Consider the following 22090-nt stretch of genomic DNA (forward strand, 5'->3'; position numbering starts at 1 on the left):
AAAATAATTACCTTGCTAGTTGTGTTTGATTGTGTCTATTTTCTGCAGATTCTGATCATGAAATGAGATGAACAAGATCGCACTTCCTCAGATATAAGGAATTGGGCTTATAGTAAATTTAAGCATGTGGCTCATTATGTGATCTGAGCTAGTTTATAGGAAGTCTACGCAGTATCTATTTGTGAAACAGTCATCTTTATACCTGGCATCTCAGTCCAAAAATAATGAGACTTCCTCTCCCCAAATAGTAGAGAGATCATTGCTCTCATTTTTCCACCACTTTGACTATCAGTTAGCTGATTTGTGCTGAGGCTTAATTCACATGTTGGGTAAAATCCAATAATGAAATCCAATATCAGCCCGGCTCTTCCTCCCTTTTTTACAGAGCTCTGAACATTCTCAGAGCGTACTCTGAAGTGGTAGATTCTATGCAAAACAGGAGGTGTGTAAACAGAGCAGAAGCAAAGTTCCATAACCAAGGGCCTGTTTGAGTGACTTCCAATGTTGCTCACTGTTGCTTAACTGTACAGACAAAAAATAAAGTGTGAAAGAGAAACAGAGTTATATAATCTAGTTTTTGCCAGTGTATAATGTACATACCAGTTGTGAGGAGCTAAGAGAGATGAGGGCTAAGTCACTCACAGATATAATTGCAACATAACTGCGAACAGGTCTAATGGGGATTTTTATTCCCAAGCTATCATCCTACATTGTTGGATATTAAATCTTATCCTTCTATACAGACCTGCAGAATTTGCTTCCCACCCTCACCTTTCATTAAAATTAGCTTCCTTTTTAGCTTTTCTGCACATAGAGATGGCAAGTCAACAGTTTGTGTGCCATTTCTCCACACCTTTCACATAAGGAGGCCTTGCTAAATTGGGCCAAAGTCTGTTCCCCCAAATGGTCAATCAGCAGCAAATACTGCCATGCTATATTGTTCTAACTCAGGGGTAGGCCACCTTGGCTCTTTTATGACTCGTGGACTTCAGCTCCCAGAATTCCTGAGCCAGCTGGCTCAGGAATTCTGGGAGTTGAAGTCCACGAGTCATAAAAGAGCCAAGGTGGCCTACCCCTGTACTAACTGATCTGGGGGAAGCTTTGGGGACAATCTCAGTCCTTTGAACCATCCAATCTCTGTGGGAGTTGGCGTGTGAGAGACCAGTATTCGGGTGGAGACCCTTGATTATTAAACAAAGCAGCTGCCAATTACAGTTGCTGTTTCTTGTTGAGAAGATTGTGGGTTGAAGGAGCAGTTGTACTTTTGGACACAGACAAAACGTGACTTCACTGATTGCATAAAACCATCATGCACTTCCGGATTACCTACGGCATCAACTTCCCTCCGTCCAGTGCGCTCCCACAGAGAGGGCCTCCTCAGGGTGCCTCCGATCAAAGAATGTCGATTGGTGGCCCCCAGGGGGAGGGCCTTCTCTGTGGGCGCGCCAGACCTGTGGAACTGCTTGCCGGTTGAGCTCCGGATGGCTCCCGACCTGCGCTCCTTCCGGCGTGATTTAAAAACTTATTTATTTGAACAATCTGGCCTGGTCTGATGGGTTTGGGGTTGGATTTAGTTTTAACACACTTTTAGTATTGTATTATTGGGCATAATTATTTAATTCTTTTTAATCTCTTTTTTAACTTTTGTATTTACATTTTGATATTTATTGCCCTGTACACCGCCCTGAGTCCTTCAGGAGAAGGGCGGTATAAAAATTCAATAAATATATATAAATATATTTGTTTAATTTGGTTTAGTAACATTGTAAAGCATCCACTGGCAGCAAGAGACTATATCCCATCTGCTAAGCTGGAAAGATTGCGTTCCTATTTGGATGTGAGTTCTCAACTATGCTTTATTCCTAGAAAGCCGCAATAAAAGAGGCAAGTGGTTAAGATGCTTGGCTTAAGTTCAGGAAGTTCACGTACATCCTTAGCCATGGAAAATTACTGGGTGGTTTGAGGCCAGTCCCTCTCAGTTCTGTCTCTTCTATAGCTTATTATTGACAGTTAAAAATGGAAGAAATAATTTTCTGTTTAGTGCCTGAAGCCTCTGAAGTAAAGTATATAGTGTATGATTTATGATTCAGTATTGTGTTTACTCAGGTAATTTTTTTAAGAGCCTATCTTGCTGCTGAATGCCAGATTGATTACAGGCAGTCTTCGATTTATGACCACAATTGAACCCAAAATTTATGTTGTTAAGTGAAACATTTGTTAATTGAGTTTTGCCCCATTTTACAACCTTTCTTGCCGCAGTTGTTAAGTGAATCATTGCAGTTGTTGAATTAGTAACACAGTTATTAAGTGTCTCTGGCTCTCCCATTTACTTTGCTTGCTAGAAGGTTGCAAAAGGGGACCACATGAGCCTGGGACACTGCGACCGTCATACATATGAGTCTGTCGCCAAGTATCCAAATTTTGATCCCCTGAGCATGGGGATGCTACAATAGTTATAAGTCTGAAAAACAGTCACGTCACTTTTTTCAGTGCTGTTGTAACTTTGAATGGTCACTAAATGAACTATTGTAAATTGAGGACTACCTGTATTGGGAAAGCATCTGGAATTCAAGATTTGCTCCCGGGTGAACCTGTTGGCTTGACATGTCTCGTGGACAGCTGGTTAGATCAAAGAGGAATGACTTGTGTCTGGCCACCAACTTCTTCAGCATAGCAGAAGGAAGCTTCAGGAAGTCCCAAGAGTAACATGATGTTCTGGACTACTGGTTCTGCAGGATTTAAAGTTTATCCTCAACTCAGTTAGCTTGCTTGATGATGTGGTCCAGTTTAGGTTTGTGTAGTTTTGTAACAGGAGTGCTTTGTAAGCACCTGTGTAAATAGTATTTGAGCTCAAGGATATGTAAACAGGAAATAACGTTTGCATTATTTTTGACTCAGAATGGAATGCTTCCCATCTTTTGTCTCTGTCCAAGTTCTGTTCATTTTGTAACGCCAAATATGGTTTTATTGCCTTGTCTGGCATAGTTTTGCAGTAATAATTTCCCACGTAATAAGACAGTTACAGTGAGGCCTTCCTCATCTGTTATTTTGAAATCACCTACATCCACAAACACCTGAGAGCCTTTGAGTATTTATAACTGTCATAAAATGAATGAATCTGGGCTTGTCCTATTCTGCTTAGTAATAATTCTTGTGCAATGGTATATTTAAAACTAAACAGTATATAAATGGAAGTGTGTTCTGGAGATGCCTTTTATGTGCTGAATAATATATTGGTAGCAGTTCCAGAGGTTTGTGAGATTTGTTTTTATAAATGTTAATATAAAGTCTGCTACATTACAGCACCATGTTTGTAGATATTTGTAACCCAACTGGTGCAAGAATCTTGGGCCCACGGTATGTTGTTATGTTGTTATTCATAAAAATGTTAGCAAGACTTAATAAGATTATTTCATCCAGTTCCAAACCTAATAATATTACATTTTTCTATCTGACCAGAATTTGCAGAGGGTGGAGATTTTGAAGTTTTAAAAAAATTTAGCTAAGATTTCCTTTAATCACTTCTGTAATGTCAGAATGGCCATCAAAACCTATTTAAAGAGGGTTCCAGTGAATCAAGAAAAAGCTTGTCTGTTGCTTTTGGTGCTGATAGTAATATAGCCATCAAGGTTAGTGATAACTATAAGCAGCAAGATCAGTAATACAATTCCGTATAGTTTAGTTTCAATTTCCTGTTTCTAGTAGAAACAATCATGATTAAAATTGTGGGCAACCCAAAGAAATTAATGCCTAGTTACCCATTGAGGAATGGCAAATTATTCTGAGTCATAGTCATAAGACAAACATCTAACGTCAGGGAGTAGTTCATACCCTACCTTGCCCCAGGCTTGATGGAAAAAGATTTTAAAAGCTTTACAAAAACAGGAGCTATATGAATTTTAGGCTTGCCAAAATACTAGAATATAAGTCCATGATGAAGAAGGGAGATGCAGGAAGACTACGGGCTATTGCATCTTCATATAAGGAAAGATTTGTTTAAGGTCTAAAAAAAAAGATTAGTCGTACATGAAGAAAAAAGTGCCTCATGAACCTAAAATAAGGCCGTGTCTTGTATAAAGATGTTTTAATCATTTTGGTACCAGCATTGTCAGTATAAACTTAAAGTAGGCACAGTTGTCAGCTGGAATTAAATCTTAACCAAAAAGTTCCCAAGGGGGGGCGGTTTTGGCACTTTCCCCATAGAACAACATGGTATTCTTTGTTTCATATGTCTGGGGAAGTTTATGCATAATACTTTATTAATAAGTGGTGTCCCTAAACTGGATAAAGTTAGGTCATTTTATAACATTCATGCCACCCACTATCCACTATCTTTTATTGTAATCTTCATCTCATGAAATTAACTTCCAGTATTGTTGATAAGAGGAATATTCTACAGTTCCCTATTACCTATTTTACATGGATCCAGGGTGCTTTGCTTAATGCTATAGGGATGTTGGTTAGGTATGAGGAAAGATAAGATAAATATTGTCATTTTTTTACTGTGGGTGCATTGGCACACATTAAAAATGAAATTTTAGTTGCTCTCAAAAGTGAGCACATGACACACATAAACATGCTATATACAACGTATGTATAAACCTACACCCTAACATATAAATAATATATAAATATTAATCACTGTCCATCTTGAGTACATAGCGGAAAGAGGAACCTTTAGAATTCATAAGGTTAATACTGGATGGAACAAAACTGTGATTGAATCTGCAGCCAGACTTCCCACATCAGGACACCTGTTGTGCCACTACTTCTGTGGCTGCTTACCGCCACTTGTGGCCGGCTGCCATGTGGCGCATTGTGCGGTTGCCGCTCCTTGGCAGGACGCCGCATGACACTTTGAGCTTCTTCTGTTGTTCTCACGCTTCAGGCCGCTTCCACTCCTTGTGCAGCGCTTCAGGCCACTTCTGTTGCTCGCGGCAGGAGGCCATGTGGCACTTTGGGCTGTTTCCGTTGTGGAAGCGCGCGAGCAACAGAAGCTGCTTGAAGCACTGCGCAAGGAGCAGAAGTGGCCTGTGCAACAGAAGTGCTGCGCAAGCAGTGGAAGCGGCCTGAAGTGCACGAGCAACGGAAGTGGCCCAAAGCGCTGTGCAAGCAACAGAAGCAGCCCAAAGAGCCATGCGCATCTTGCCGGGAGGAATGGCAATGGCGCAATGCATCACATGGTGTCCAGCCACAGGTGGCAGCAAGCAGCCACAGAAGAAGTCAAGCAGTGGCGTGACAGGTGTCGAGGTATGGGTGGCCTGGCTGCATTGGTCCTAAGGTAAGACATTCTCCGAAATTAAGACCTAGTGCCTCTCTTGGAGGCAAAAAAATTATAAGACCGGGTCTTAATTTCGGGGAAACATGGTATGTCCTGGTTGGAAGGGAGGGAACTGCCAATAATCTTTTCTGCCATCTTTAGCACTCTCTGTACTGCCTTCCTGTCTGAAGCAGGGTTGCTTCCAAACCAGACTGTAATGCTGTAGGATAGGATGCTCTCAATCGTCCCTCTGTAGAAAGTGGTAATTACGGAGTGGGGAAGGAAGATGTGCTTTTCTCATGTGACGCAGAAAATACAGGCGCTGCTCTGCCCACTTCACCAGTGTCTCACTGTTGAATGACCAACCAGCCTACCCGTTAACTGCACAGCCAGAAATTTGATCCTGGTAACCATCTCCACAGGTGAATCATTAATACACAGAGGAGTGTGGCTGTCCTTGCCTTTTCTGAAATTGACAGTGATTTCTTTGGTTTCTCCAATGTTTAAAACTAGGCTGTTTTCCTTACACCAGTTCACTAAACCCTCTACCTCCTTGCAGTAAGCACCCTCATTGTCATCTTGAATAAGGCCCACTACTGTTGTATCATCTGCATATTTCACAATATGGTTGGTGAGAAACCTAGCACAACAGTCATGGGTCAACAGCGTGAACAGCAGTGGACTTAGGACGCAGCCCTGAGGAGAATCTGTGCTCAGGAAAATGGTGTTGGAAATATTTGTTCCAGCTTGCACATACTGAGGTCTGTCAGTAAGAAAATCAAGAATCCAGTGGCACAAAGCAGTGTTTAAGCCTAAAAGGCCCAGTTTGTCTACTACATGCTGTGGAATGATGGTGTTAAATGCTGAATGGAAGTTGACAAACAGCAAATGAAGTGCTCCAAGCTCAGATGGAGAACAGAAGAAATAGCATCCTCTGTAGAGCGATTTGGCTGGCTAGATACAATAATGTCCTTTATCAGCGTCTCAAAGCATTTCATAATGATGGATGTCAGTGCCACCAGATGGTAATCATCGAGGCCTGTAATTGTGGATTTTTTTGGCACTGGCAAAATAATGGCCGTCTTAAAACACTTTGGGACCACCGCCTGCTGCAGTGAGAGATTGAAAATATCTGTAAGAACACAAGCCAGCTCATCTGCACATTTCCTAAGAACATGCCCAGGGGTCCAGCAGTCGTATATGCAAACTGTAGCCTACTTAGCACCGAGAACAGCTTTCATTTACGGAATGGCAACCCATGTTCATTCTGTGCCCTCCTGAGCTCCAACAAGTTTTTTCCAACTGCCTGTCTGATGGCCGGATGCTGGCAAAGTACTGCTCTGTGGTGTGCTGCTGAGGTACCCTGGCACCGTGATTGGCGGTGCTGCAAGATTAACCACCCCTCTCGTTTCCACGCTCCCAGGCGAGTTAAGAGTTAAGAGTATTTCTCCTGCTAAGCCAACAGAGAAAAAAAGCTCTTCTGGGTGTCTTAGAAGAAAGGAGTATACAGAAGAAAACAAATGTGAATGAATAATGAGCGCGTGACTAAATGAGCCTTTTATATGAAAAGAAATTATGCACAGGAAAACAAAGTTTTAAACAGGGAGGTTCCGTGAATGAGATTGGAGGGGGGAAAATGTAAGTGCAAGGTCTTATTACCTATTATTTACCAAAGGTGGAAAATGGTAAACTACTCAAGCACACAAATCTGTATTCTTCAGTCCAGGTGTCCAAATAAGTATTCCCTTTGTGGGCATAATAGCGTGTATTTTCAAATACGGAGAAGTGAGACCTCATTGGCTGTTTGGCCACTGAACAAGTACCAAAGGGTAGGAATGTAGCTTGACATGGCTGCATTGAATAAAATAGGAAGGCAGAATTCCTCCAGATTCTGATTTGGTAGGTAACTGTTGCATGCCACTATGATCACTTTTGTTGGTTGGATCCACCCATTATCAGATGCAGATAAAAACCACATAAGGTGCTGTTTATAGTTTGCTTAGTATATCATCTGAACTAGGGGCACTTAATTTTTTTCCTCTCTCAGAAGTTAACCATACACCAAACCATTGTATTAGAATGTGCATGCACACACGTGTATAATTTTAACTGTGTATGAACTGAGATAGTTGTGGTTGATATCGAATATAATTGAATAGAATGTGACATTGTATAATGTACAAATCTAACATATACACATCCACAAGTAGTGAAGCTTTCTGCAGAACAAGATTTTATAAAGTAGCAGCTTCACTGTAGAAAAAAGAATGAAAGAGTCATACAAAATTAGATCTGGAATGCAGAGCCAGTGAGCAAGAAAGAAAGAGATGAAGAAGGAAAAACAGTATAAAAAAAATAATGTGGTACAAATATTAGTGAAGTGGAAGTGGAACAGTTGCCACAGTTGTTAAGAGAATCACTGCACTTGTTAACATGGTTGTTAAGTGAATTTGGCTTCCCCAGTGACTTTGCTTGTCAGAAGGTTGCAAAAGGTGATCACGTGACCGCAGGGCACTGTGACCATCATAAATATGAGCCAACTGAGAAACATCTGAATTTTGATCATGTGACCATAGAGATCATAAATGTGAAAAACAGTCACTTTCTTCAGTGCCGTTGTAACTTTGAACAGTCATTAAATGAACTGTTGTAAGTCAAGGACTATCTGTAATCATTTCATATTTTTCCATCCTTGTGTGGAGGTTGAAAGGGAGAAAAAATAAAAACAGATGGCCTTGCCTATTTTTATATATCTGGTATATGGCACTCTTATTGATATAGCTGTAAATTCCTTAATTTTGTTACGAAACCTTACCTCTTCTGCCTTATACTTAGGCATATTATTTTTCTGGAATTTATTATTTCCCATATCGACTACTGGATGCTTTAATAACCAGGAAATTAATCATAAGGCCACACTTAAATTAGTATGAATTTTTAAAAAAGAGGAATGAGACAGGATCCTCAGATCATTTTCTGCGAGAAGGCACTTGTGGGATTTTGAAAGCTTGCTGTGTGCATTTACTGCAGGCATAACTAGGGATTGGAAACACTCCTCCAATTTACTATTACTTTAAACCAGGCATGTCAAACTGTCCATCTGCAGGCCAGATGCCTCGTGATGAAACCGCACCCAACCCATTGCCAGCAATGGGGGAAAAGTCACCATACACAGCGCGATGTCACGAGTTTGACGTGCCTGCTATAAACCATGGATGGAAAAAAGTCTGCTTTGCATGAAGGAAGCTTACAAGACAGACTGACCTGCTTCCCCAATGCCATCTTAACAAACAAGACTCTGACAATAAGAGTGTTAGCTTGTGATGTAGGATTGCTATTGTTACTTATTGGATGAGGGCTATGTAGGAATGTGAGCGAAGAAAAATATCCTCAGGTTTTAAACATGCTGTTATTGAATAAAGCAGAAGTTCAGCGAAGTTATAATACCTGTGAGTAAGCTATATTTGGGATGGGATACATTACGATACAATACAATACAATATTCTTTATTGGCCAAATATGATTGGACACATAAGGAGTTTGTCTCTGGTGCAGAAGCTCTCAGTGTATTTACAAGCAACAAGTGGTAAATCATGATAGTAATCATAAAATACTATATGTGCAATTGGAGTAAGGGAGAAAAGGGTGGAGAATGGTTATAAGGGTCAGGAGGTAAAGTGTTTTCAAAACTATTGTGCAGAGAATCTATCCCAGAGTGCTATCCCAAAGGGCAGAAAACCCATTGTTATGCAACCTTTTTATTTTAAAAAAGGAACATACTTAAATAAATTGGCTTTTGCAAGGGGTAGGAAATGTTGGATGAGAGGCGAGGTGCAGAGTAAAAAGCTGTTAAACATGATACACATAATCCACTGGATTATTTGTTGTTATCTAATCTTCTGAGAAGTCCCTAAAATAAATTGTGTTAATTTCATCCCATCTTTTTCCTATTTAGGTCTGTGTTATTTCTTTTTCAAATATGTCACTACGAGGAGAGTATGTTATGAGGGATGGAAATGTTTTGAATATTATTAGCATTTCTGATTTCAGATTTACATTCATTTATCTTTTATATGCGGGAACTGATTCCCACAAAAAGTGCCTACATTGCAAACAGATGATGGCTTGTATATCATTTGGGGATAGGTAAATGTTTTCCTGATGCAATATTTAACATTTTAATGTCCTTGAATGTTTTATGAAGATTTGCTGCAAGGATAGGCCACTAGGTCTTCATTATTTACAGTCTGCCTGAAAGAACACAAATCTTTTGAAAGAGAGGATTATAGATCACTGAGGATCAGTTTGAATGGTATGGATTGGGATCTCAATGATAGTCCATTTTTTTTCTTCTGGGTCTGCTTTGTAATATGTTGTCTCTGGGAATCTACATAGCCCCATTGATCTGTTTTTCTACTTTACTGGATTCACTGAGAAATGCCTGATTTGGGATCTGCACAGTTGTGTTTGTATCCATCTATTCTGTACATGGGAAAAATGTACCTCTTTTATCAAGGTCTAATTAAAAGAAAAAACAACAACACTATTTTGATCACGTGATCGTGGGGTTGCTGCAATGGCTGTAACTCCGGGGACTATTCCTTCAGCGTTGCACTTTTGTAGCTTCAAACAATCACTGAACAAATGGTTGTTTAGTAAGGACTACCTGTGTCTTCAGGAAATTCCTTCATCAAAAAAATCTCCTGTGAAAATAAGGAATCAGACAAGAAATACTGTCCTCTTATTCATATTGACTGTTAATAAAAAGGACTGTTAGTAATGTTGAATGTCTTATTAAAGTAATCTTATTGTTACAATATTACATTAGTCTTCCAGATCTGTGTAGATTGATGGTAAGAATGTTACATAAAACACTGGAAAACATTTTTTTTCAAGATGGCAGCAGCGTAGGAAGCAGTATCGGATCATGGGGAGAGCAGTAACCAAACTAAGTAGGAAGGTCTTAGGAGGGGGGGGGAAGGGAGGAAAACGAAGCAGAAAGTTAGATAAGGAAGATAGAGAGGATAAAGGAAAGGAAGAAATTGGGGCAAGGAGGAAAACGCCAGCAAAGAGGAGCGCAGCGAATGAAGGGCTGCACGCGGAGTCGAGACAGCCAGCAACAGAGAACGAGAGAGGCAGCTCCGGAGCTCAGCGAAGCAGGCCGAGGCTGGGGAAAAAGGCAACTTGAGAGCAGCGAACCGGCATCTGAACAGCAGGCAAGGAGGGGGACCGTTGGAAGCAGCAGTGAACTGGTGGGTCACAGCATTTATTCAGCAGTTGCCGAGGCCCACACCCCAATCCAGGCAGCCCAGCTCGAGGGGGCAGCCAGGCAAATAGGCATAATTACCCAGAACAGAGAAGGAAGAAACCAGGCTGACGGCAAAGCAATCCGCCAGCCAAAAAGAGGGATTTTTCAAACAACAAACTCATGGAAAAGCTATTGTGGTATGCAGTGCATGTTCCGTGTATGTGCTTATGCCCAAAGAACACCCAAATTATACATGCATTAGATGTAAACTGTGTGAACTACGAGAGGAAAAAGTAAGGCGCTTAGAGGCAACTCTGGCCAAATCCCAATCTACGAAAGACAACTATACCCAAACTGAACCAAATAACGAACAAATAACGAACCAAATAACGAGCAAATCCCAGAGGATTTGACCCTACTGATAAACCCTTGGAGGAAGACAAATGGAGGTATGTCACACACACAAGGAAACACAATACTCAAAGAAAGAAACAGCATACAACAAACAAACCCCTTCTGGCCAACCCAACCCAATCAGAAGCAGCCCCATTAAAACTGAGCAATCGATTTCTCCCCCTAGATGGAAACACGCAGACCCACAACTTCCCCCTCAAAGAAAACATGCAGACATCTAGCAAAGAAACAACTTCAAATACCCCTAAAAAAGCCACATCAACAAACACACCTGAGATAAACAGAAAAGCAACCCAGATTGCATCCCCCAGAAAAGGAAGGTGAGTGTTGGTAATAGGAGATTCTATCCTCAAAGGAACAGAATCGTCCATCTGCAGACCAGACATACAATCCAGGGAAGTCTCCCTGGAGCAAAAATCAAAGATGTGGCTGAGAACCTAACCAAAATAATTAGGCCTACAGATTACTACTCTCTCCTACTCCTTCACATTGGGATGAACCTGAGTACAATAGTGAGAGATTACAAAGAACTAGGCAATAAAGTTAAGAAGCTAGGAGCACAAGTAGTGTTCTCATCAGTACTCCCAACGAAAGGCCAACAACCATTGAGGGGAAAAAGAATTTTAGAAATCATTGGCTAAAGGGTTGATGTCACCAAGAAAACTTTGGTTTCCTGGATCAAGGACTGACTCTTGGCAAGAGATGGACTACACCTCACAAAAACAGGCAAAAATATACTTGGAAAAAGACTGGCCCAACTCATCAGGAGCGCTTTAAACTAAAACTGAGGGGGAAGGGTTCTAGCATCTCTAGAACCCAAAACCAATCACAAATCCCAAGAAAACAAACAATGAGGTAAACTCATGACTGGAATGGACTGATGGATGGATACAAATTGTTCAAAAGAAACAGGTCTACAAAAAGAGGAGCGGGAGTTGCACTATATGTAAGAGAACACTACATATCTACAGAAATGCACATGATCAAAGACAAAAACCCTCCAGAATGTATATGGGTCAATATAAAAGAGAAAAAAAGTGATGTTGCCATAGGTGTATATTACAGGCCACCCAACCATTCAGAAGAAATATATGAACTCTTTGCCAACCAGTTAACAAATGTACGTAGGAAGCGTACCACAGTAGTAATGGGAGACTTCAACTACCCAGATATCATCTGGGAGACAAACTCTGCAATGAGCGGGAGATCAAACAGATTCCTAATCAACCTAGCTGACAACTTTGTCATCCAAAAGGTGGAGGAGGGAACTAGAAGTAAAGCTATATTGGACTTAATCCTTACAAATAGAGAAGAAGTGATAGAGGGAATTGAAATTGCCGGAACCTTGGGTGAAAGTGACGACGTCATACTGGAATTTAATATAATGCAAACACTAGCAATAGAAAACAATCCAACCAGTGTCTTTAACTTAAGAGCTGACTTTAACAAACTCGGAGAGAACCTAGGAAAGAGCTGGCAGATGTTATCTCAGAACCATTGCAGGAACAGTAGGGAAGTGCCTGAGAATTGGAAAAGGGCTGATGTGGTTCCCATCTTCAAGAAAGGGAGAAAAAAAAACGGACCCAGGAAACTACACATCAATCAGTTTAGCATCAATACCTGGGAAGATCCTAGAAAAGATAAAAAAAGATCTGCAAATAACTAGAAGCAAAGTTATGACTAGTAGCCAGCATGCTTTTCTTAAAAACAGATCATGCCTAACCAATCTTATTTCATTCTTTCATAAAGTGACTAAACTAGTAGACCAGTGAAATGCTGTGGACGTAGTATACTTAGATTTCAGTAAGGCATTTGATAAAGTAGACCACAACCCACTTCTTAGTAAACTAGAAAAATGTGGAATAGAAAACATTACCACCAGATGGATTTGTACCTGGCTGAAAAAACATACTCAATGAGTAGTCCTCAATGACACTACATCCACATGGAGAGAAGTAAGCAGTGGGGTACCACAAAGTTCCGCTTTAGGCCCAGTACTCTTTTAATATTTTCACTAATGACTTAGATGAGGGAACTGAAGGGGAACTCATCAGATTTGCAGATGACACCAAACTGGCAGAAATAGCCAACACCTCAACAAGGGGGCTGGACTAGAAGACCTCCAAGGTCCCTTCCAGCTCTATTTTATTCTTCATTTCCAGACACCTCTTTGTGAGTCCAAATACTGTTTTTATTCATGTTTGTCTTGGATTGAAATTCTAACATAAGCTAGGATTCTGCTCTTAATGCAAGCTTCAGATTGTGGTTTGTTCAAGCCATAGCATAATATACCTGTGAACTCAGCCAGAGGATCTGAATTCCTTCCTGATTACATACAATAAGATAGCATCTCAAATAGCAAATTGTAATTGTAATTACTTCCAAGTCAGGATTGCACAACAATGTTTTTAGTATTTGGTTTCCTGCTACATCCAAACTAACACAACCACAGTTTGTGTTCAAGAGGAAGTAAATTTGTATTATTTGGGAGAAGATTACGTGTTTTTCCTTCATAGAATAACAGAGTTGGAAGGGACTTTGGAGGTCTTCTGATCTAACTCCCTGCAGAAGCAGGAGAGCCTATCCAGGGGTAGGCAACCTTGGCTCTTTTATGACTCGTGGACTTCAACTCCCAGCTATGCTGGATCAGGAATTCTGGGAGTTGAAGTCCACGAGTCATAAAAGAGCCGAGGTTGCCTACCCCTGCCCTAGCCTAGAGCATTCCAGACAAATGGCTGTCCAAGCTCTTCTTGAAAACCTCCAGTGATAGAGCAGCCTCAGTTTCTGGAGGCAAGCTCTTCCATTGATTGATTGTTCTCACCATTAGGAAATTTCTCCTTAGTTCTGGGTTGGGTCTCTCTTTAATGACCTTACTAGTTTCCTCTGCATGGTTGTGTGGCCTGTAGTATACGCCTATGGACATTTTCATTTTGTTCATAAAAGGATATACAATGTAAAGAGTTGCAAAGAATATAGTAACGGAGGCAAGTTTTCTGATCTTATTTTATAGGAGGAATCATCTTGCTTTTACTCATTTGGGGGTCCTCAGGTACTTGGAGAAGATGAGAATTTCTCAGGTGGTATCTGTATCAATGTTGTGTTTCCAACATATCAAAGTTGATGTTAATTTTTATGACGCTTCACATGTCTTCCCCACCCCCCAAAAGGCTGCTCTGTTCAGCTTATAACCATTAAACCATAAACTAGATTGTAGGCAGATGGTTAGTTGTGCAGCTGCAGCAGTGCGACCGATTGTGTCAGAGCCCGAGGAATCGGCCAGCCGCTTTGCCTGCCACATGCTGCACGTGCAGAATCAGCCCAACGTTATTTGGTTGCGTGTTAGAACAAAGAGAAGACGGCAAATTTCATGCCAGTGGAGTTTTCTGCTGACTCAGGAATGGGTGGAGTTGGGAAAGGACCAGTGAATGTTCTTGGGTGATAATCTGGAGAGAGGATTTTGCGGAACAGTTGGAAAAAATGCGGGAGGGGGCTGGGCTAAACTACCTTTCTGAAGACACAAGCAAAAGTGTTCCAAGCCTAACCCCCTCTTCCTCTTCCTCCTCCTTTTTAAGATAAACAGTTCTTTCAACATTCACATGATCATTGCAGTCGGTATTTATAAGGAAGAAATAAAAAGTAAAAAGCAAAATCCTGTTTATTTTTAACAGAACTGCTCTGTGTTATGTTGCCCATGCTTGGTCCATGTTGTTTCCCAGGCCAGTGTTCAAACACTGAGGCTGGATGTGGATAAAGCCTCCCACTTAAGGTGGGTGGGCAGAGACTCTTTTTGTCTCGTGGGATGAAAACAAGCTCTGTAGCAGCCGTGCTTTGAATATGTGTGTGGCAGAATAAAAATCCGTAATTATGATGCCATTGCTTTGAAATCAGCAATTAAATTGGCATAGTTTGTAATTTGCATTAATTATGGTATAGACCCTGCGTAATTGCACTCTCAAGAGGCAGCATGAAATCTTTAGTGAATTAAAGATGTCTTGAGGTATGAAGAGACTGAAAAACTATATTTTTCCAGAAAAATTGATTTTGGACACTTGACTGCATACATTGACAATACATGGTAAATGCATTGATAATATAGCATCAGAGCAGCATTAAGAAAGGGAAGGTTACATATTCTTTAAAAAAACGTATGTCTTAAAATCATAACATCCTAAGCAATGAACTACCAATACTACTCCCACCATTGGCAGGGCAAGCCCCTTACATATAAACTGACAGAAAACCCCAACTCCTTTACTAGCATTGATGAGGCTACCTAGTTTGTGAATGACACACCTGCAAGAAAACAACCCAGCTCAGAGACTGCCAAGGACCAGTCATAAATCTAAGACTTCTTATATTTTTGTGGCTAAAGGTCCAAGTTTGATTATTTGTTTATTTTGGGGGGGCAGTTTAAATGTACTTCATGTTGGCTTGAAAATTTTTAAATGGTAGGCTGTTTTATTACTTACACAGTATAAATTCATTTTAAAAATAAAAACTGTTCGGTATGCATAAGAAAATAACATTTCCAGAAAGTGGCATGTGCATATACTATGTGCCAACCATCCTTATTTAAAAAAACAACAACAGTAATCTGGTCAGCATAATTCCTTTACATAACTTTCCTCTTTCTCCCTCTGTAACAAAAAAGAATTGTTTTTTTTTGGGGGGGGGGGGAAATTGAAGTATGGGAAATGTAGGTTACCAAACCTAACTTTAGTTTAATATCCTCATGCATTTATATTTTCCCCCAAACACTTTCACCCACACTTTTGTTCAAAAGTGTTTGCTATAGAAGTGAGGGAAATTTTGAGAATGTAGAGGGTTATAAAAGCAAATTTTCCCCACTCTTTTAAGCTTTCATGCATGTTGGCCTTTCTATGTGTATCCGTGTGCATGTTATTTTCTTCCCACCCTGGATTCTCCTCCAAACTTCTCATGTGTGTTTCCATCATATTTTCACTATGATGTTACTTCTGTGTTACTTCTGAATGAACATACATTCAGATCAACATACTTGGCCTCTTGATACCAGCAATACGCAGCAACCTTATATTACTTAATTTGGCTTTCCATAACCAAGTCAATTAATTTTGACTTCCTGGTTGTGGGAACACGTTCCTTTGTGGTTTATTGAATAAAGTATACAAGCCAAACTGTCAGAACTAAGAGAGACACCTGGCAAAGGCTTTTAAATCCAGGATTCCCATTTTACACCCTGTGCTATTGTCCACAGTACCTTCTTTGGTAACATTCAGTATAATTTGCCTGGTCCATGCAGAGCCATCCCTGGCACTGAAATGTGTGGAAAAGTGCCTACTTGTACACTTGCTATTCTAGCCTGTCTTCTCTTTAATGCCATGTCAGAAAAAAATAATTTAGCCTATCTGCAAATTATAGCAAGGATTGGATCAGTTCAGCAATACCTTTGTTTTAATTGATGAAGATAGAAACTAATAGCAGAAGAAACTGCTTGTTATTCACTTGCTCACAGTTGCTTTCCGACACCATCTTAAGACATGTTTAGGACACCAGTGGCACAGATGCTGTCTTATGGGACTGTAATTGTGGTCTTACTGATCCTGTGACATTTCTTCCAGCTGTTAATTTGATACACTGGATCTCTGAAATTATTTTTATTTATTTTTATTTTAATTCCATTTATATCCCGCCCTTCTCCGAAGACTCAAGGCGGCTTACAAGCTTAGCAGTAGCCTTCATTCTATCTATATGCCAGCTTATTAGCAACACAAGCAGAGCCAGAGCATTTGCTGGAATGATTCTCATTCTGCAGAAATGGATATTAATGTTTTTAAGGAGTTGGCAAAATTCTTTCTGAGTTTTCTCGAATATATAACTTTAATTGTAGGGCACATGACATAACTTGTTCATAGAAACCTTTTTAACAGCTACTTTAATACTTAGAAGTGTTATAGTTATGTCAGAGGTTTATACCAATACCGTGTGACCATGTGATGTTTTTAAGTAGTTGTGCAATATAAAACACCTGATTGGATACAGTTATACAATATTTAAAACTTAAATTCCTTCATCATTGTTCTGTTACCATAAAAGCGTTCAACAGCCGGCAGGAACTGATAGGAAGCAAATGACTTTTTTTGCCTAAATCATATCCATGCTAGTATCCTAAGGTAAGATAATTTATTGAATGGAATATGTAACTAATATAGATGAAATGCTCAATTATTGAGATGCCACTAGCAGTTATATGCAATGCTAAATTTCGATATTAAAAATATTTTACAAATTGGACTTTCATAACTTGAAAAGGACTTTTTGATTGCTAGCAAAGAATATGTCAGTGTATTTTAGCATTTTGAGATTAAATCAGTATCTTATATATTATTTTTTATAAACACCTTGTAAGATTCTTGTAATGACATGGCTTTACAGAAATAAAGCATCTTAACGGATCAATCTCTGTTCCTCCTCCGAGCTTGTGGGTTGGTTTCCGAACGTTTCGTCACCAGGCTAGGTAACATCTTCAGCAGAGTTTAGGGGATCAACCTCTGATTTCAAAAATTTGCTTTGGCAGTTTTTTTCATCTTAGTCTCACCTATGCTGTCCATGTTATGGGATTTATTTATTAGATTTAAATGCTGTTTTTTTTCTTTCCAGAGCTGCTAGTGACAAATAAATGTAAATACTCCCTCCTCTAGTTTCTCCCTACAACATTTCAGGAAGTAGCATGGGCTGAGAATGAACATCTGAGCCTAACTTCCCAGGAAACCTCTGTGGCTGACAGGGGACATGGACCCCTTCACCACTGTGCCATATTGATCCTCCTATTAAACATTAACGTTCACCACTGCCACTATAGAATGTTATTCTTTTCTGGTATGACCTCAATTATTGTCATTTGTCAGCTTTTCCAGTAACACACCAGCAGGGTCAAAAAAAAATAATGACCTGCTAGAGTAGTAATGACCATATGGACATGTTGGCAGTGGTGTGCAAGAGGTTTGCCAATGTCTTTTCTTGATTAGTTGGCCTTCCTGGCCTGTGATTTGCCGGTGGATTCTTCTTATCCAGGCACTAACTAGATCTGCCTCCAGTTAGCATTTTTGAGATCAGCCAAGTCTCTTCTTCCAGCTGTGGGCGGTTTTAGCCTAAAAAAAACAACAACATGTATTTAAATGGTTATTGAAGTAATAAAGGTATTGATAGCCTTGGCAGTCACCCTCATGGCTTTCAGAATTACTGCAAATTATTTGATGACAATATGCTGCCTGAAAATTATTTATTTAAAAATGTATGCGGCCACCAAACCAAAATAGGAACTCTAGATGGTAACCACAATTAACAGAAACATTATACCGTAATAAAACTCTGAGCCAAATAGAAAGCAAAAGGTTTAGCCACGTGTGCCATCCTGGGCCCAGTCCCTGGGGGAAAAGCCAGCTCCTCACAGCCTTCGGGAAGGCAAAGGGAGTCAGGGTCTTCTTTGGAGAAGGATGTCCTGTCTCCGGGAAGAGCAAACCTAACCTATAGAGGGGACCTGGAAACACGTACGCGTGTAATACATTGCTACCTTTATTAAATAGAGAAGTGGAATTATTAAATACACAGCTGAGGAACTTTCGTATTATCTTCGTGTAATTTCAGTTGAATTTAAACTTAGAAGAAATTAAATCAAGGTGGTCTTTTTTTTAATCCAGGTCCCATCATTAATCTTTTTGGATTGTGGCTTCTAGCATTTCCTCAGACCCATTGCGCCTGCAGTTCTAGGAAAAAAATGTTCAGCTCAGGATTATTGTGACGCTCTAGTTTTTGTCACTTGTCTTGCCCTCCCCATTCTGCTCTTTCTTCCAGCTAGCTAGAGGGATTGTGGGAAAGCAGAGGGAGCGGTGTCTGAATGTTTATCTCAAAGGATACAGGAAAAAGCATTTCAAACAGACTCCAGTCAATATTCTATATACCCCAGATTAGTGCTCAAGTTATCTTCCTTGCTTCTTTGGGCTTGACAGCCAGTACTATTCTTTTTTTTGGTCAAATTCAAGATAGCACTGAAATCCCTTATTTTGACATTTAACTTGATAGGGGATTTTTGTTGTAATCTCTCTGCGTGGTCTTCTCAAAATGAAACTGCGACTGAAAAGACAATTTGATTTGGCCAATATTCCAAGTTTCATTTTTTTTTCCAAATAACAATTTTGGGAGAAAATAAAAGACTTTTTGGTTGGGTAAAATTAAATTCTGGCAGTCTTTTTATTTTGCCCAATTATCTGCTTTGCTTGTTCAGAATACTTCAAAGTGTGTTTGTTTTGTTAATCTGGACATTCTGTGAAAACCTTTCAAACTGAATCTGGTTTGTTGGCTAATCTAAAGCTCTTTTGATACTAATACCAGTTTTTCTTACCTCTTTGCTGCTTGCTCTGCTGGCAACTGCCTCAATTTTATTACATTAATCCCAAGTTTTTTGTTTGTCCCCCTTTCCCTCTCATCTCTTCTCATGCAGAAATTGGGAGGATAATGTTCTGGATTATTTTTCTTTTTGCTAACGATTCAGTTAAAAAAAAATTCCTAAGCATCTGTGGACGGCTAGATGTTTCTATGGTTGCACAAACTTTCTGCTATTTTAGAAACAAGAAATAAAAGTGAGCCTTGTCCACATGAATTTATATTAGAACTGACAGGGGTGACAATTCAGTTTAGTGGAGTTGATTCTATTGTGAGAACTTAATGGTGTCCCTTACTGTAGGACTTCACAATTTGCAGTCTGTAGGCAGACCAACAATTTGTCATTTTTCCATGAAATTTCAGGCTTTGAGAAGAGTTTGCCTCTTAGGAGATGTCTCTCTTCCACTCACACCATTGGGCTCCTAAGCTCCCAACATTATAAAAAACAGAGGCAAAGACTTAGCAGCCTGGCCCCAGAGATGTCACCACCGTGCAACAGAATCCCCCCTGCATCCCGCCAGCCAATCAGAAGCAGACCTGGACTGACAGGCATTTTAATTAATTATATTTACAATTTTTAATTTATTTTTAGTTTTCAATTTTAATTCATCGCGCAGATGATTTTAATTTTATTTTTATCTTAATTTCTGTACTTATTATATGTTTTGTTGTTAGCCACCCTGAGTCCTTCGGGAGATAGGGCGGGATATAAATCCCATCAATCAATCAATCAATCAATAAATACGTTACGGCCCCAGGTTTCAGAAAAATGCTCCTTGCCATGTGAACTCAACATGTGGCTTTGGGAAAAAAGGTCTCTCTGGGTGTGGGGGCACCAAGATTCCAATACTTGGCACAGTCCCAAGATATGGAGGGGGGGCTCACTCATTCTCTGTGCCACCACGTGTTTGCTTTCTGCCTGGTTCATTGTGTAAACTTAAATCAATTGATTTATTCAGTTGTTTCACTAATAAAAGTCTCTTTAAAATAGCGTGTGAACTTTGTCATTGTGACTAAGCAGAAATTTGAATCCCTTTTTTTTCCTCTTTGCATATAAAGAAAGGGCTGCTTTGACTTTGCGAAGCAAAAAGTCTGCAAGTCTGCACTGTATTATAGAAGGAGCATCTGCCTGTTTCTTGCTTTTAAATATGCCTTTACTACTTCCAAGGTAGTTTTTGGAAAGAAGGGAAAGTACATTTTTCATTTGCTTAGGGATTTGTGTGAAGCTTGTCCAGGAATTTATTTCTAAGTGCAGGGCTATCCGCTGCTTTTTCTGTCAGAAATTTATCTGAAAGTGCCATAGACTAATTTTCCAATTTCTCCAATAAACAGATTTATTCTCTTGATTGCCTTTTATAATAAATCACCCTTATTGTGTCTTTTGAATGGAACACTTTTTCTTGCTCTCTTTGGCTTTGTGGTTTGTTCTGACTTCTTTTCTTGCTTTTGTTAGCTTCTTTCACTTCCTCTGTCTTTCTGATCGAATTTCTGAACAAGCAATAGATTTTTATTAGTCATTATCCCCCGACAGAGGGAAACGAAGCATGGGGCTGATTTGGTATGACTTGCTGCTTCAGTTGGGAGAAAGGGCAAAGTCTCTGGAAATACTGGATCGGATCATAAATATAGTGACTTTAGATTTCTGTAGTATCCATTGTAGGATTAGAGCTATGTTAATCTATATCAGGGTTAGGCAAACTACGGCCCCCATGCCTCCCAAGCATTAACTACAGTCCGTGAGCTGAGAAAGCATGAGAGGGCAAATGACAGACCGCAAGGCCCAGCCTCAGTCAAGCTGAGGAGTGGGGACTGGGCATTTGGGGCAGTGGTGGCCTTGGCTTGTGGAGCAGCCAGCCACTGTTTCAGAAGCAGAGGTGGAAGGGTGAGCTCTGTTTGATTTGAAAATTCAGGAGGAATCTGTTAACACACTGAAGCTCCTGAAAGCTTTTTTTTTTGTCTGAAAAGATGCTACCAGATGTCTTCTAATTTTTAGATTTTTATTGATATCTTATAGATATCTATCCGTTGAAAACAACTTGATGGCATATAATCAATTGGTATCGCCAAAATAATTTGGGAGGAAATTGTCATTAACTACTTTATGGAAGGAAATTTACATTCATCATGTAAATAATCAGTTATAGGAACTCGGCTCTTGGTGAAGATTGTAAAATGCTTGCAAATTCATTGCATTTCATCTTTTCATTTCTAGGGACCATAAAGAGACAGATGGGGTGCAGGACCTAGTGCTAAGGTATTCCAATACGGCTCTTCTCCGCTGCTTTCCTTCATACTGAAAACTCAACGTTTGCCCATATAACTTAGTCGCCAATTAAATTTTCTAAGTATTTTGGAAAACCATGGGGATTGGCAAAAACACTACTTCGAAATCTGTAGAAACTGGAAATCCAGCAGAGGCCAAATATGAGGATGAAGCCAAGCACACTGCTTTTTTTACATTGCCAGTAAGTTAACGTTTAGAAATGTTAATTTGCTTTTGGTAGTATTGTGAGGCTGGTGCATTTCATCTGTGTAGTTATAAAAGCTGTCTGGGTAAATCAGATCTATTGAAGGATAGAGTTGAGTGTATTTTTGAGCAAGAGGAGTTAAAAGAAACAACCATTCCAATCTTATAAAAGTAATTTGACAACTGCTTATGAATGACTTATTTTGTTCAGAAAGCTGATGCAATAGGGTTGGCTAATTGGATTGCTCAAGTGACCACAGTCTTATCTATCCGAATGCAT

General features: G+C 39.8%; 1 protein-coding gene across 4 annotated transcripts in view; it reads left to right on the forward strand.

Moving 5' to 3' along the window:
- Positions 1-22090, forward strand: part of SLC23A2 (solute carrier family 23 member 2) — an 81140-nt gene that overhangs the window by 15687 nt on the left and 43363 nt on the right. For 2 of the 4 annotated variants that reach the window (XM_083368789.1, XM_083368790.1), the window contains exon 2: positions 21556-21808. In XM_083368789.1, the coding sequence (XP_083224915.1) occupies positions 21704-21808 (105 nt within the window). In that variant the 5' untranslated portion in view covers positions 21556-21703. Of the gene's footprint in view, positions 1-17023; positions 17075-21555; positions 21809-22090 lie in introns of those variants that run through there. The other 2 variants (XM_083368791.1, XM_083368792.1) reach the window with 2 other exon arrangements.

The sequence above is a fragment of the Vipera ursinii genome, assembly GCF_947247035.1.
Source record: "Vipera ursinii genome assembly, chromosome: 8".
Taxonomy (NCBI): Eukaryota; Metazoa; Chordata; class Lepidosauria; order Squamata; family Viperidae; genus Vipera; species Vipera ursinii.